Here is a 17,641-nt window from a genome sequence, read left to right as displayed (position 1 = left end):
GAGGACGGGTGAAGTGATGGGGTTCCTGGCATACATCTGGGGGACTTGGATTGAGTCCCTTCATCTCACTATTGGACCTCCAGCGGTTTGGGACATTTTGGGAGGCATCAGTGGCTGGAAGTTCTCTGTCTCTCAAATAAACAAATAATAAAGATAAGTTTATTTGTTTTCAGAGGATTTCTTCAAGACAGTGAGATATTACTTTGAGTGGGGGCAGGTGTCAATGCAACATTTCCTTGGGTGCTTTACACGCCTAACCCAGGAGTGAGAAGGCTTCACTTACTGACTCACATGTTGGGGAAATTTTCCTTTTTATCATTCGGTCAGCCCACCCAAATGTTCAGAATTCAGTAAAAATTGCCATTAAGATAACAAACATACCGTGGATTTTCGTATACACAGAACTTTCAAAAAGCTTATGAGAAATGCAGAATATGAACAAAATCTATTCGTGACTCCCAGAAAGTTTTTGCACCAAAATAGACATTCTTTAATTTCATTTTCATGAGCTTTTTGCAGTATTCTTGTAGGTGGCAAGAAGCACTCCTCTCTAAAACCAGCAAAAAAGCTAACAGCATGCCTTGCTAAAGAGATATGAGAGTTTTCCAGGTCTTACACCAACGGCCAAAATTATACTTGAACTTCAACAAACTTCAGAATATTTTTGGAAGGTGAAGTGGAGTTACATGGGGCCACGGTATCATCCTGCCTCTGTTCTTTCTGTGTGGCATGGGCCCTTTGATGTCTGTATCTGTGATGTGGCATCAAAGATGAGAAGACAGGAGCCTTCTCCTATCTGCAAGACAGGAGCCCCCGCCAGCCTTTGCCAACCACACACACACACACTGCTAAGCAAGCCCATGTCACAAGCATAAGTCACAAAGGCAGAGGAAACATCATGGCCCCCAGGCAGCCAAGGCATTTGGAGTCTACTTGCAGCATTAAACACATTTGGGGCTCTACAGACTGGAGATCGGGAATCTATTTCTGTTTCTCAAATCACTTAAAATGGGGACAAACTGAGAGGAAATGCTGCTTATTTTCACTCTAAATAAATGAATTCCATAGTTGGCTGAAGCTTCTCAGGATGCTCAGTTCTCACGTCTCACTTTCTATTTTTGATCATTTGACCTCATCCTCACTTCTACTCAGCTTTTCTTCCCCTTTTCCTTGCAGGAAAAATAAAACTAAAGCACCAGCCTAGGCTCATGCAAGACTGGAACACAAGAATGGGTCTCATTGCTTAGCGAAGCTTCCCACATCCAGGCTGGTCCCAGCCTGTCATGATGGAGCTGCACAAATGGGACACGCTGGAACCATTTATTTAAAAAGCTGGGCCATGACTCTCCAACGTACAAATGTGAAATCAATATTTCACTCAAGGGCATGCATTTGTGAGGTCTATAGCTAAGGAGCAGCTATGAAGGTTTGTGCTATCATATCCAATCTGAGGAATACATTAGGAATGCCAGAATTCCCTCATGACCAGTTTCCATGGGATCTTTGAAAAGACAACACATGAAGAACCTAACAACTATTATTCATGGATATCTGGCTTGGGGTTTTGAAACGCAGCTGCCAGAGAAAAAAATAGGCAGTCACTGTACTCCATGGAGGAAAAAGCATTAGGTAGATTTTTTTTTTTAACTTGTGTTTATTTTAAAGGCAGGGACACACACAACACGTGCAGACCGACAGAGAGAGAGAGAGAGAGAGAGAGAGAGAGAAACTTCTATTTGTTGATTTATTTCCCAAAATGCCCACAATAGCCAGCAGCTGAGCCAGACCAAAGCTAGGAGTCCTGAACTGAATCTGCACCTGCTATGTGGGTAGTAGTCCTGTTGCCATCAGCTGCTGCTGCCAGGGTTCACATCAGCAGGAAGCTGGAAGCAGAAGTGGAGCACAGCCTTCAGTCCAGGCACTGTGATGGGTGACATGGGCGTCCAAGCAGAGACTTCCCAGCTGTGCCATTTTCTCCTGTGGTACACTACAGCTACATATCTAGGCAGGCAGCTGTATGCATCAGCCATCTGAGGACTTCACTTGGGTCACACAAGCATGACTGCATTGAGCTTAATAAGAACCATGTGTTACAATCAAAACAACATCTGACCTTCATGCTTCAAATAGTAATGTATGCTTCTCAAGAGGGCTATTCAGCTAGACAGCTGTTGGGATGTTGATTCCCCCATTTTCAATTTGTCTTTGGCCTGGACAAATTTCTCATGTTTTAATACTTCTCTGGATATTGTTTTTCACCTTTTACCTCCTTAACTTAAATCTTTGGTTCACAGTTCACACACTAAATTGTTTTTAAGGTGAGGTCAAACAAAATCCATTCAATTTTTTTTTTTTTTGAGGAGAAGAGAGCTGCTATTTCAGAACAGAAATTCAGGTTACAGTTATTTTTAAAGATTAGGTTACTCAGGAATGACTCAAAATCCATTGGATTTAATGATTTCTCTGTGTGAATCAGAATAAAGAACACTTTCTTTGACTCAGACATGCTTTCTCTTGCCTCTTCAAAAATATTGAGACTTGTCACATAGTGGAGAAGTTAAATGAAAAAGAGAGAGAGAGCGAGAAGTTCATGATCTTAATTCAAAGTTTTCTACAAAACGATCTGTTCAGTGAGAAAGGGCGTCAGCACAGCACAGTGGTCAGGCACCTTGGTTTTGGAATTAGATCTACCTGAAGTTAAAAGCCTGCTCCACTGTCAGCTAAAAGAGTATAGGCAAGAGACTTAGCCTGTTCAAGGTTTCCTTTGCTCACGTAAGAAACAGGTACGCAAAGTACAGGCTGAGTCATCCTTATTCAAAAATCCCTGGGGCCAGATGTGTTTGAGACTTTTGGAGTTTTTCAGGTCTTGGAATATTTGCATAGACTAAAATGGGTGAGCAACTCAAATGTGAAACTGAGAATCACAGAGATCTGAAATTCTACCCTTTCTGAGTGCTGAAGACTCTCAAAAAGTTTTGGATTTGGAGCATTTCACATTTCACTTTGGCAGTGATCAACCTGCAAAGCTTATTTGAAAACTGAGTTTTCCAGTCTTTTTCATACAGAGGGGACAGCAGCTGCAAAATCCAAAAGGGAAAAGACGCGAAGGCCTTTAAAGATGCACCAAATTCCTCGTGAGGGAAGATAATGGGGAAGGATGAGGCTGGCTCAGTGTTTTGCGATTATACTGTCCCTCAAATACCATATTAAAGTAATCTGTCTGAGAAGGAATGCACGTTTGATCTGTGCTTGAAATAAAATGCTGCTGGAAAGAATGAACCAGAAGACACTTGGCATGGGCCCTTAGATCTTTTTCTGAACTGTCTTAATCCACTAATCCCTGTGGAGGATTTGAGTTTCAGATGGGGTTGATATTTATGACTAAACCCACTTCTCAAGGGCTGTCACAAACAGTTGACATATTTTATATCTCAATGCAAACCCTCTGATTAAAAAAATTTTAAAGCAAATGAACAAGTAAAATAAACAGCTTGAATTTACTGTGGGCTTACTTATAACAGCCATAGTAATGTTAATGTTGAAGAATGTAATGGAGTGATGATAATGTTGAACAACAAACAGGGACGGAGGGTACATTTCCTAATTTTGGCTTGGGTTACTGTCACTTTAACCTGTGTGTGCCAAGCCACTTCTGCGAGTATTGTCCTAATCTCCATGACATGTGAGCACTTACCTTCTTCCTTTGGATGTTCACATCAAGTTTCATGGAGGCACACTTGTTCAACGTGTTCAGTCGTCTAAAAGCAAAAAAAAAAGAATGATGGTTATCACTGTTGAACCTAAATCCTTCGTGTGATTTCATAATCATTCATTTACAATATTAGAATTGCAATTCTAGAAGCACACAGCTATGTCCCCAGGTGTCAGGACGATGCCTCCAGATGGCATATTAGAAAACAGCTGCCATCTGTGCTCTGGCCTCTGACCTCAAGGAGAATTTGCAACTAAGTCTTCTACTCTCCACCCTATCTTCCCTTTATCCCATTCTTGAAACACAATATCAGCCATTCTAATCATATTTTCAGTAGCTTTTCAATGTATTATCACCTTAACACACCATTTAAGTCTGTCCTGCTAATCTCCCTCCCCACTCCCCACCAAAGAATCAATTAAACAATCTCTCCTGCTTTCTGGTATGGAAAGAGAACTCACACTACAGTATTGAACTGTACATACTGTAGACTAAACTGTGTCCCTGAAAAACTTAATATTGATGTCCTAATGCCCAATGTGACTGTATGTGGAGTAAGAGGGCAATGAAAGACAAATAGGGTCATAAAGGAAGAGTCCTTATCAGACAGGATTAGTGTCCTTATCAGAAGAGACAGAAGAGTTAGCTTTATTGCTCTTGTGTCTCTTTCCCCCTCTCCCCGTGTGAGTATGTAGGCAGAAGGTGGCCGTCTGTGGTGGAGGAGAACTTTAGTAGGAACAAAACCCTGCCAGCATCTTGATGGGAGATTCTAGGCTCCAGAACTATAGGAAGGCTAATTTCTGTTGTTTAGGCCTCCCCTTGGCAGGGCTGTCATGACGGTCCATACTGACTCATACATATATTTTGAGTTTTCAGTAGGTAATCCCAAACTCAGGCCATCAAAAATGTCAGCCTTGCACCTCATTTGTAGGTACCAGTGCCAGTGAGAAAATATAAATGATTAGTCATGAATCCTGCTATGAATCCTTTCTTTCATCATGAGCATCTATATGCTAATTCTGCCATGCTTCACTTCCACATTATAAGAAAAAAACCAGCCCTGTTCTTTTTTTAAAGCTGACCCTTTAATCCTGCTTTTGATTTCAATGTCTACTACGTCATCTGAGCTTTGGGTACCTCATTTATTCCCTCTCCCCTCAGCAGGCTCTCCTTACTGCTTCCCTCCCTTTGAGATAACTCCTTTCCTAGATAAATATAATTACCATTACTCAGCTACCTAAGGAATCATAATCAAGCCAACTCTCAATCTTCTTTCAAACTTATCTTTTCATCAAGCGTCTATAACTACTCCATCACTTGCCTTCTCTTCACTACTCAACTTGCTGAGAATATCAAATTTTATTGAATTTTCATTCTTTCACAATCTAATTTCCAGGAAACTCTTTTCTTCTGTTGTAAACACGCTTGTTATTTTACTTGATTTCTTTGTGAAGATCACAATTAGGAACGTTTTATGGTGCAAAGAGCCAAACAGGACTCTGCCTATCCTTTTCTGTTCACTGCACTTTGGAGGCAACACTCTTAGCCCTCTCTTTCAGTGGTTATTTCTAGTACCATGCTTATGCTATTTCTTCTTGATCTTTCAGTCATGTAATTATTGACTTTGTTCTATGAAAGATGAAACTTTGATTATTACCCATTCCCAGTCTCTCATCATTGCACGTACGCATGTGCACACACACACACTCATACTCACCCTTGGACAATTAAAAAGCTATGCTATAATTGATAATTTTTGGTAAGTGAATATTCAGTATTTATTATGAGCATGGAAATGCTATTCACATAAATATCATACTTTGATTACTTTTCATTCTCATCTTTCTGTTGCCTGTGGGATTAAGAAACATCTTGTTAATTTACTTCCTTAGTTTTTAAAAATAATATCATCTTTAAATTCAAACCTAAATGTAGGTGCTACTAGCTCTTCAGACTTAAATATAAAAACTGAACTCATGGCATTCTTTTCCAAAGTTGTTTTTCCTAGTTATTGTCTTTGCTTGACTAATAAACAGCATCATCAATCAGCCAATCAACCTAGAAAAATCAGTTGTCTTGAGATTCCCTTTCTTCAAGACCAAGATTCTTCTGAGCACTAAGTCCCATAAACTACTCTCTTTTAGGTCTTTGGAGTCTTTCCTTTTCTTCTGTCCTAATTCAATCTTTTCTCATCTTTCAGTAAGAGTCAGATAACAGACCCATAATTGACTACCACATCTACTGGTTCACACTGAAACCTATTCTATTTCCCAACTTTTTTTTTATATCATGTTAGTCACTGACTTAGAAATATTTGGTGTACACATTCATGACAAAATCAAAAATAATGAGCGATTTTGGATTGGAAGCTGGTCCTCCACTTGAAGTTGTTTTTGGTGGGTTCTTGGCCTTTGCTACCACAACTGACAGTCTGCTTCTTGGCCAGTTTCACATGTGTCAACATCTTTACCACAGAGTGGCATGTGAAGTTCAAAACAAAACAAATCTGGATGCTGCTCATTTGGCAAATCTGTAACAGGCTTGTTTAGGGAAAGATTGTCTGATATTTATAAAATTTACTTATCTAACAAATTGATGCCTTCATTATGGTTTGGAAACAGAAACAAATAATTCTATGAAAAATTTCTGATCTACCGTATACACAAGACATGAAAGGGTTCACTCAACCTTTATATACCACATATTTGAGTATACTTTAAACTTTCTGATATATGCAAGTCGTTTACTCCCATTAGTATCATCATTGCCACTATCATTATTATTTTAAGAGGCAGAGAAAGTAAGAGAAAGAAACAGAACTCCCATTCACTGTTTTTTCCCCCTCAAATGCCCACAATGTCTGGGGTTGGGGCTGGGAAAAAGCCAGGAACTGGGACCTCCATCCAGACCCACATGTTGGTGGCAGGAGAGTTTATTTACTTGAGTTATCACTGCTGCCCACTAAGGTCGGCTCTGCCAGGAAGCTGAAATTGGAAACTGGAGCAGGGACTCAGACTCAGGCATGCTGATACGGGATACAGGCATCATAACAAGCATCTTAACCATTAGATCACATACTTGCTCCTTGTTCTCCAAAGCTAGAGACTGACTAGATTTGGCTTTGCAATGTTGGGACCTCCACTTACCCATATTCTCAGGTATTTGTACCAATTGTTTTTCTACTTTGGGAAAATAGTTGCAAAGCACACACAGTATCTATGACATGCAGGAATATATAAAGATCATTTTTCAATAATAAGTAAAAAATCCCTGACATTTAAAATGAATAAAACATTTGAACAGACACTTTCAAGAGAAGATATATATAAATAAAAATAAGCAAGGGAAAATATATCCAATATCATTAATCATGGGAAAATGCAAATTGGAATAACAACATACCAGTATAAACATAGCAGAATGCCTAAAGCAAAACAACAAAGTGTTGGCAAAAATGCAGAACAATCTACACGTTCAAATAAGTGCAGTCTTTTTGGCAATCAGCTTGGCACTTTTTTTCTTCTATAAAATGTGACTTATTTTTAACATCTGATCCACCAATTCCACTCCTAGTTATGTAGTCAAGATACAGAAAAATCATATAGTCATAAAAAGGTTTGTACTTGATTGTGCATGGTATACATATTAATAAAACAGTAAAAATTATAATGAACCTAAATGTCTATTGACTGGTAGATGGAAATAAAACCAAGTATTTATACAAAGGAACACTCTGCAATTCAAGGCACTGACTACTAACACAATCAGCAAAATGGATGAATCTCTAAGCAATTATCCCAAATGAAGCAAATCACATATAAAGAGAATATACTATATACTATATAATGTACTATAATATGCTCTTTAGAACAAAATGTTTAATATTATGATTGTAATAGTTACATATATAAAAAATTCATGAGACCACATATTTCAAATTGGTGATTTAAAATGCAAATTATATATTAAGAAAATTGAGCTTAGAAAATGAAAAATGACCTTCATAAAAATAACAGGAATTATTGTGCTGGCAAATATTCTCAAAATCAACTTTTTAAAAGCTGAAAATTGATATAGGGTGACAACAAACTAAGATTTATTAAAGATAAATGCTTGAATGTGGCATATGAATGTGCCCTATTTCATTGCTTCTTTACCCAGCTCATCAGGAAGCTTTAAATCCAGTATCGCTGCAATCAGAGTAGCTGTAGGAACCAGCAGCCTGTCTGCCACTGGAGACATGGAATGAATTTAGGTTTACCCAGAATTTCTCCATTCCCAAGGATTTTCATTTTCTGAGTGGCCTGGGAGTTCCTTGAAAGACCCCATCCACAGGAATCATTTAATTTGATCTGACTCTAAGTGTTTTTGTTCAAGGTGCATGTCAAAAAAAAATTAGTGGCATTCATTTAACACCACAGCCACTTGAATTAGTGATGAGGGTCTAACCAAACAAGACACAGACCAAGAAGCTTAAAGGAAATAGCTGGAGAAGTGAGATTTCCTTGAACACTTAGAAAAGTTCCAACATATTTGCAGGAATTGAGAGGGCCAAGCACATACGTGCACTCTGTGCATCCCGAGGAAATCCCAGAGAAAGCCTTAATTGCCAAGCCTTGACTGATTTTGATCATCTACAAAGGCTAAGGCAAAGTTGTCAATTTCCCACTGAAGTGTTGAAACCCTTATGTGACTTGCACAAAGAGCTCCTCAGCCAAGGCTAGGTGACATACTGGTTCAACATGTCTAAAAAACGATCTGCCCAATCATTTTATGAGCACTAAATTAATTGAATAGAGACTTCAGTGATAATATATGACTTTGGGGAAAGGGTTGAGGAAAATCATGAAATAACAACAAAGATTTGATTTTGAGAGTAGACACACTGTAACATTAAAAATGTCCACTTCAACAAAAAAATTAAAAGTCAGTGGGTATTGACAAAATGATGCTAAAGTTTATATGAAGAGGGCAAAGATTTAGAGTGCTCAGCACAATTTTGGAAGAAAAAAAATAGGAAGACCGACAAGACCATCTATAAAGCCGGTGATCAAGTCAGTACACTACTGGCAGAAAACAGACAAACTCATCAGTGGAACACAATTGAGAGCCCAAAATAGACTCATACAAATATAGTTAACTGACCTTCACCAAGGAACAAAGGCAATACTGTGTTGAAAAGATAGTCTTTCAACATATGGTATTGGAACTGAGCATCCCCATGAAAAAACGAAGTTTTTTGAGAGAGCCTGGGACTAACTGCAGGCCACCGTAATGCCATCCTACAGTTTCTTGCCAGCACGTACACTACCACACCTTCTCCACATGTAAATACTGAACAAGACAGAAGCTCGCTGTAACAAATACTAGGCTTCCACGACAGGATCTATGTTTCCCAGACAAGATCTGGGTTTTGACAAAAACAAACTAAAAAGGGCTCCTGTGAGGTGCTGCTCGTCTTCCCAGTAACTGAGCTGTAAGCACTACCTTTGTTCTTTGGAGATAACGTGGTAAAGACGTAGATGCCTCCAGACTGCAAGGCCTCAGTGGTTTGGTCTTTCTTTCCATAAGTCCCTCTGATCACACTGTTCGGAATTTCTCTCTTTTTTAATTTGAACAAAACTTGCTTCTACTTTCATTGTGTGTCTGGCCCCATAATATGACATGAACCTGGACTCATTTCACCAGCTTTCCCCACTGCAACCACCTCCCCCCCAAAAACAAAAAAAAAATCAACACCCCCCCCCAAACTGTATGACTCCTAAAATACAATACAGGAGATAATCTAAATGACCTTGGTTGTGGTGATGACTTTTTAGAGTCAAAACAAAAGGCATATTTTGTATAAGAAAAACATTAACAAATTGTACTTCATAAAAATTCAAAGCTTCTGCTGAGAGTCACACTATTAAGGGAAGCAACAGGGTGTTGAAACATATTTGCACAGACATATCTGATGACTGTTGTCTAAAATACACGTGAAAACCCCTAGAAATCAATAGTAAAGAGACAAACAGTCCAATTTAAAAATAGGCAAAAGATCAGAACACATACTTCACCAAAAAGAAAGACAGAAGAAAGATAGGCAGGGAGAATGAAGACCTTAAAGAGCATTCAACATCATAGACATTAGGGAAGTATACTTTGAAGCAACTGCAATTTGCCACTACGTAGCTCTGGCAAAGATCTAAAACCCCAACCACACTAAATGCTGATGACAATGTGGCAACAGAAACTCTCACGTATTGCAGGTAGGAATGCAGTTGGATGGTTTCTTACTGCCAAACATACCATTACTATATGATTAAACATTCACGCTCCTTAGTATTTACACAAATGAGTCAAATACTATGTCCACACACAGAAAAATCCTGAACATGTGTGTTTATAGTAGCTTTATTCATAACTGACAAAACTTAAAAGCAGCTAAGATATCAGTTGGATGGATAAACAAACTGTGCTGCAGGCAGACAATGGGATATTATTTCAACAATAATTCTGGGAGAAAAAAGGAAGGAAATTTAGATTTATACTACTCAGTAGCAGAAGTAAGTAAAGATTACATGCAATATGATTCCAACTACGCAACTCTATGGAAGAGGCAAAATTATGGAGACATTAAAAAGGTCACTGGTTGCTAGAAGTTGGAAAGGGGGTAGTAAAGGATTTAGAGGCAGGCCACAGGGACATTTTGGGAAGTTAAACTATTCCGTAAGATGATGTGGTCACGATACCTTCATTGGTTTTTCAAAATCCACAGAATAAACAATATCCATCATGAGTCTTAGGCAAGCTGGGCTTTAGGTGCTAATGATATGAATCTTGTCGTATGCCACAGGAAAAAAAGATTATTGAATGTGGCCTCAGATTAAGTAAGATTCCTAGATTATAGTGTAACTGGCCTAAGATTTATCTCACACAAGTGAAATAAACAATGGCTAGAATCTGTAAGAAAACAATCTGGATAAAACATATGCTCCAGACAGTTTTAAATGCCTCTTCAAGATCTGGCTGCCTCAGGTAATAGAATCTGTCACACAGCACAAGTATTCATTGCATTTTATGAGAGCCACTGTGAAATTTTGATGTAAGTGAAGTCAACCTGCATTTAGGATGAATTCTTAACACCGGCATTTGTTTCTTTCTAATTTAATAGCAAATTACATAAGATCCTACAGATAATCTAAGTTGGTTTAGCTCTGATTTGAAAGCTTTGAAAATTGCATCTGCATAAAAAGTAATTTTGATTATAAATCTTTGTCCTACATGAGTAACATGTCCTCCATTGGAGTAGAGTCTTAGAAAAAAAAAAAAACAGAACATAATGTTCTTAATTTCCAATCCAGACAGAGTCTGGAAGGAAGTTCTATACATAGTGAGTCCTAAGGGTTTCTGTTTTTTAATTGAACATACTTTGCTTATTTAATTGTGATTGACTTTGCGTAACTGCAGTAGACCTTGTGGAATCAGAATAACAAAATTATTCTCTGACACAGAACATGATAGACTTTGAGCTGCATCTTAATTGCACCTATTGGGCCCAGCACAGGTGCCAGTTCAGTAACTTCCACTCAGTAAATGTTTGCCAAAGAAATATCAAAGCTTGGCCAACTCCAGGGTCACTTGGACTGGCCTATTTATCTTTGGCTGACTGAGGTTCCAAGAAGAGCTCTTTCTCAAGAGAACCTCTTGTTAATTAGCAGCTGAGCTTGGGTATCCTCTTGTCCAGTGATTTGTCTTTCTCTCACTATGCAAGAATTTTAGAAGAGCCTGGGAAATGGGAGCGTATGTCATGTACCTAGCACAGGATACCCAATCAACAGTGTTTCCTTCTTCTTTTTGATTATTCCATGGAAACAGAAATGCATGATCCACTATGAAGCCTATCTTCTTTGTGCTTTGAAGAAAATTAAATGTGTGTGTTAACAAAAGCAAAGCCGTCTGGCCTTTTCAGAAGAAATACCAACAATGATACTATTGTCAGAACCTGTCAATTTAAGATCTTTCAGAAGGGCTATTACATTAGTTATGGGGAAATAGTAGTCTCATTTTAACTGTGGACCTTGAGGTGCTAATGGGAAAGTCAATAAGAAGCAGCCAGGATTTATTCACCCATGGTGTTTGTTCTCTTCTGGGAACAGGCCAGGTGCTGGGAAAGCAGAGGTGAGCAAGGCTTGGTCTCAGCCCCTTAGGATCTCAAAGTCCCAATGGATGGAAATATGATCATAAAGAGAAGAAACAACTCACCTCCAGAAAGCATAAAAAGAAACCACTTTACTTCCCAGAGGAATTAACATTTGAGAAACTTCTGGCTCCATTTGAACAATGTTTGGTAAAAGAAACAGATATTTACTCCATGCTGTACTCCAGGAAATTACAGATGTGTGCCTGGGGAGCAGGTCTGCAGAGGTGGGCAGATGCCAAAGGGCCAAAATGCAGATGCCTGGTGCTATCTGTGGGCAGTGGGAAGCCACTGACGGATGTGAGACAGGAGAGCCAAATAATCGGATTGGTTTATCAGAAATGTAACTGAGGGCAGGAAAAATAATGAAAGGAAGAGGAACAGAAGATGCAGATAATTCCAAGTGTCTGGGAAAGAGTTGGCCAGGGTGGTCTTGTGGGGAATAAGGGTGGCAGCATCTAGGTGAGGGTGCAGAATTGACCATTAGTTGATGTGAAAGCTGCAGAGAGGAAGAAATAAAGGATGGCTCCCAAATTTCAGGCTTTTTGTGATTGTGTGTTAAATAGAGAATACAGTAACATAGGGAAGTTGACAAGGGTGAGATGGTGAGGTTATGTTTGGATATGTTAAATTTTAGGAGTCCTTGTAACACCTTGCCCCTCTTGGGAATGATCAGCATCAATGATACACATGGAAGACACACCAAAGACTTGTGCCTTGGTATCTGAGAGGCACTGATTTCAGGGCCCCCAGATTTGAGGATGCTCAAGAGCCTTTGCATTCAACATATGCATACCCTTTCATCCACTTTAAGTCATCTCTAGGTTGCTGACAGTGTATAACACAATGTGAACGTCATGTAAATAGCAGTTATAGGGCATTGTTTGGGGAATAATGATAGCAAAAACATGTTCAGTGCAAATGCAACTTTTTTTTTTTTCCATGATATTTTTGATTCATGGTTGGTTGAGTTCACAACGGGAACCTATGGAACGCAAGGGCACATTTTAATAAAAAACCAATCACTCAGAGGAACTATGGAAGCCTGGAGAACCCTGATGTTTAAGGCAGGGGCTAAAGAAGGGAGCTAGGCTTGGGGAAGATAAGGTGAGGGACCAAGGTTGACAACTATTAGCTGAACGTGGTGTCTTTGAAGGCCACGAAACAGTACTCAAAACATGAAGGAGTTGTAGGTCAGTTGTATCATATACAAGAGTGAATGATGCCTTTGACTCAGTAGACTCAGAGAAGTCACAATCAAGGAGATGAAGACTGAGAAGTGAGTGGGATCTGAGTGGGCCCAGTATGTTTTCCCACAGAAGTCAGCAGCAGAAGCTGATGTAAGGTATTAAAAGGAGAGAAAATGAGTAGTCTATCTCATCATAATATCTTCTAATATGAAGAAGCAATAGCACAATTGGTAAATGGACAGTTGATTTTCTTCCAGATTCCAATTTAATTTCACAAACATCATAAAACACTAAGCACCTATGATAAACACTTGAGTAACATACAGAGTTAGCCACAGAGCCCTTAGAAACTGGTAGAAAACGTCAAGAAGGAAGGTGGCTATGAAAGGGGCCGGGAATTGTGAGCCACACAAGGCAAGAAGTTGGAGGCCACAAAAAATACTTTGGATGCGGACTGGTGGGGCCCAGGTTCACACCCTATGGGTCTGGGGAGACGTGCAGCAGCCCTCCTGGCAGATGGGTAGGAAAACAACAGGACTCTTACCTTCCTATTTTAGAATCATGTGTTACATCAACAGCCTTGGTTAGACTGGTTATGAAGTCTCCTATGCTAAATTCATGGCCAGTTTCCTGTGTGATTCCTAATATTCCTGCCAAAAGTATTAGAGAAACCAGGAGTAGGAGTTCATCCCCCTACTGATTCAAGCCTGAACTTCTCACCCCGCCTGGGGTCTGCAGCAGGTGTCTGCTGAGGAGTGTTTGGGTGGGGCCCTAGGGTCACCAAGTCCAGGGGATCAAAGGCCAGCTCCTCCTTTCCAGCCAGCAGGGAGCATGGCCACAGGGCCTGGGAAAGGTCACTAGGAGGGCTTTGTTTAGGAAAACACAGATTGCAAAGAGCAGGGTGGATAAACTATGCTAAACACATAGCTTTGGCATGTAACTCCCCAGGGCGGGCCTTTCAAAAAAATCACAGACCTTAGGCAAGAGAGCTGTAGGACAACTCCAGGTTAAAAAGAAAAGAAAAGAAAAAAAAAAAAAGCAAACACCAAATAAACAAACAAAACAAAAACAGCTCAGCCAGGAGTCAGCAAGAGGCTATCAGGAGGTACTACAGAGCCAGTGGAGGCCACGCCTCTACTTTAATGAGCCTGTCCCTCTGGCTGGCCCAGCAAGTGGCCAGGTGGCAGCAGGAATACTGACCCCCAGCTCCAGCCCGTAAGCAACCCCCACCACACCTTTGGTTGGGGAGTGGGAGAAAGGTGGAGAAGTAGCCCATGACACAGCAGTACAAGGAGGGTTCAGTTTATGCATGTATATTGTCCAGGACCAGATGCCTGTGGGAAACAGGGCAATGTTACCTACCATTGAAAAGCAAATCATTTAATTCATTCATTCATTAATTTTATTTGAAAGGCAGAGAGACAGAGACCAGAGAGGAAGAGGAAGGACCTGTGATAAACATATTCTAATAGGGGAGCAATTAAAATATTGTATCAATATTTATTGGTAATTGATATTTATTATAATTTATGCTATTTGAACTCATGAAATATAGCCCTTTATGTGGAGAGATACATTGTAAACATCATTAGTAGTTCTCTCCACTCCATATGAAAATCACTGTCATTTATTGCTCTTTTAAATACAAAGGTCAGTGAAATATTATAAGGAGAAGCCTTCAAAAAGTTCATGGTAAATAAATATTATGAAAAACCTGTGCATAGGTTTCAAAACTGTTTTGTACCAAAATAAATTTAAGTAACTCTCATACAACTACAACCAGTTCCACAGCTCCACCAAATAATACCGAGCACGGTGAATGTCCTTACTTACATGTGCTGTAATTAGCTAGTATTTATTAACAACACAAGCTATGTGACTGCTATACCAGCTTGATATGAAATTAAAAAGCCAGAGATTTTCTTGCGTATCACAGCCTAGACACCAGCAACCTAAATGAATACTGCAAATCCAAGTGCTAATAAGACACACTGCTTTTCCTTTAAAGGAGTCTCAGCTTTGGTTTGCTGCAGTTTGCTTTAAAGGTGACGAACTTCTGACAGGCTACCATTTCAATGAGTTCACTGAGGTACTCATATTTGCAAAGGAGCTTTTCATGCCTTAGGGGAGAAAATATTTCTCAATTAAGAACGCAGTCACGATCATTGTAACTATGGTGCTAAGTGATTGAAACAGTTCTTTCTGTTTATTACACTGCCGACTGCACCAGGCAGGGCAACATTGCTGGCATTACAGTGAATTTTTTTTGTCCTTTTGGAGGTTTATACCTTCAGCTAACAGGTAAATTTGTCTCATTTCTGGGGCCCAAAAATGAGAATTACAAAAATTAAAACAAAAAAAAAAAAGAGCTACACATTTACATATGTGGGTCAGATCTGGGTCCTTCCTGCCAGCTACCTCCTTAGTGCAACACAGATTTCCAAGCCAATTGCACCAGGTACCACCGCTCAGTCTTCAAGAATGAGTAGTTATCTAGGACACTAACTAGAGAGAGACACTTGTAGAAAACCCAAAGTGGGTGAAATTCAGTACTCCCGTCTTCCTTCACTTGCCTGGCAGGAGATATCTACCCTTGGACTAAGACTGCATTTAGGATTCTGCTTCAGTTCAGCTGGTCCAACACATATGAGAAGTGTGTAAGGCCACAAAACTTTACAAATAAAACAGAAGACCACCTCCACCTCTGTGTGCACAGGGCTTAGGCAAGGAAAAGAACACAATTACAATCCCTAACTTCTCTCTTGGAATGAATCGTGGCTTATCATCTGAGTGTGGTGGAGTCCCCCAAAGCATGCATCAATCTTAGAGTTTTTAAAGCTCCTTCATTCCCCTTCAGGCTGGAGATTTCTCTTCTACCTACCTTTCACGATTTGCAGAGCAGAAAATCTGTGTGCTGGTGGGAATCACAATGACAGGAGGAAAACTCTGCTGCTTCTTTTCAGGCGAGCTACCTCTCCATCTGCCCACCTCCTCTGTCGGGAGCTTTCCTTCACCCTGGGTGTGCAACACCTCTGGCTCCTGTTCTACCCGTGGCTCCTCCACCCTGAGAAACTGAAGTTCACACACCTCCAGCCAGATGTTTTTCTTGCTTCATAATATTTTTAGAGACATAGCTTCTCTGAGAATTATTCCAATTATAACAACCTCCTGCCACTCTAACCATTTTTACAGAATCTGGACCCTTGTCAAGAGTACTGTAGTGTCCAGCTTGGCTGCCCTTCCCCATGCGGGGTGTGGGAATGCCTATATGGATGGGGAAGTGTGCATGGAGCCATTAGCACGAATGAGTGATTTAATGAAAATTGCAAGATATAAAGAAAAATAGACAAAAATTATATACTATTAATGAACAACTGGAAAATGTTAAAATGTTTTTATAAGCTTTAAAAATAAATCACAGTAACATTCATAATAGTGCCACAAATATGGATTCTAAAGCACTACCAAATATATACCATCCTTGAAGTGAAAACCACAAGTCACTGTTGAAAAAAGTCAAAGGTGGGTCTGACATGGAAGCTTAGTGGCTTCATCCTTGTCTTGCATGCCTCAATTTGGAATCCGCCACGATGGCTCAGTTACTAAATCTTTGCTTTGTATGCGCCAGGATCCTGTATGGACACCAGTTCATTCCCAAGCTGCTTTACTTCCCATCCAGCTCCCTGTCTGTGGCCTGGGGAAGCAGTCAAGGATGGCCCAAAGCCTTGGGATCCTGCACCCATCTGGAAGACCTGGAGGAAGCCCTTGACTTCTGGCTTCAGATCAGCTCAGCTGTGGCCATTGTGGCCACTTGAGGAGTGAACTAGTATACAGAAGATCTTTGTCTCTATCTCTCCTTCGCTCTGTAAATCTATCTTTCCATTTGAAATTAAGAAATCTTTTAAAAAATCAAAGAAAGCCTAAATAAATGAGGTTAAAAATGGAATTAAAGAATTGTGTTTCGTTATCCCCAAAGTTTGAAATCTGTGCATGAGATGCAACTTCTAAAAGACCATGGGAATCTATCACTCCCCATAGTTTTAAACTTTAAAACTGTGCATGGATTTCAAAAATCATTTGTACCAACAAAAATTTATTTTTAATTCCATTTCCACAAGCTTTTCAGGATGCTTTTGTATACTGAGTTTGTGAATCAGAAGAGGAAACTCGTTGAGACATTGGTTGTCCCCAGTTGGCTACATAGTTTCAACACACTGCAAGTCAAAATGGGAGCAGAATTTAAAAATTAAATATGAATAAACTGTTTTTAAAATGTGTATGGAAAGCACAAGAACTAAAACAACTGAAACACTTCTGGTGAGAAACAAAGTTGGAGAACTCTTACTATTGCATTTCTAGACAAACCTAGCTTTAAGTGTTAACATTTTTGTTCTGTAAAAGGTACTGTTCAAAATCTGAAAAGACAAATCGTAGGCTGGCAGATAATATTTGTAAAGCAGATGTGTGGCGGAGGACCTATATTTGGTCATATAAAAACTCTCAAACAAGTACCTTACAAATGAGGATAGATGGATTGCAGGATAAGTACACCAAGTG

At 39.6% G+C, this 17,641-nt stretch overlaps 1 protein-coding gene across 2 annotated transcripts in view; it reads right to left on the bottom strand.

The window, feature by feature from the left end:
• The window catches only part of LOC121168055 (stAR-related lipid transfer protein 13), a 171,642-nt gene that overhangs the window by 37,171 nt on the left and 116,830 nt on the right, over window positions 1-17,641 (bottom strand). For both annotated transcript variants that reach the window (XM_040997824.1, XM_040997825.1), the window contains exon 4: window positions 3,695-3,758. In XM_040997824.1, coding sequence (XP_040853758.1) covers window positions 3,695-3,758 — 64 coding nt within the window. The remainder of the gene's footprint in view (window positions 1-3,694; window positions 3,759-17,641) is intronic.

The sequence above is a fragment of the Ochotona curzoniae genome, unplaced genomic scaffold (genome assembly GCF_017591425.1).
Source record: "Ochotona curzoniae isolate NIBS_2020 unplaced genomic scaffold, NIBS_Ocur_1.0 patch48, whole genome shotgun sequence".
NCBI lineage: Eukaryota > Metazoa > Chordata > Mammalia > Lagomorpha > Ochotonidae > Ochotona > Ochotona curzoniae.
Note: the sequence above shows the minus strand (reverse complement) of the source record. Positions and strands in the feature narration are given on the sequence as shown.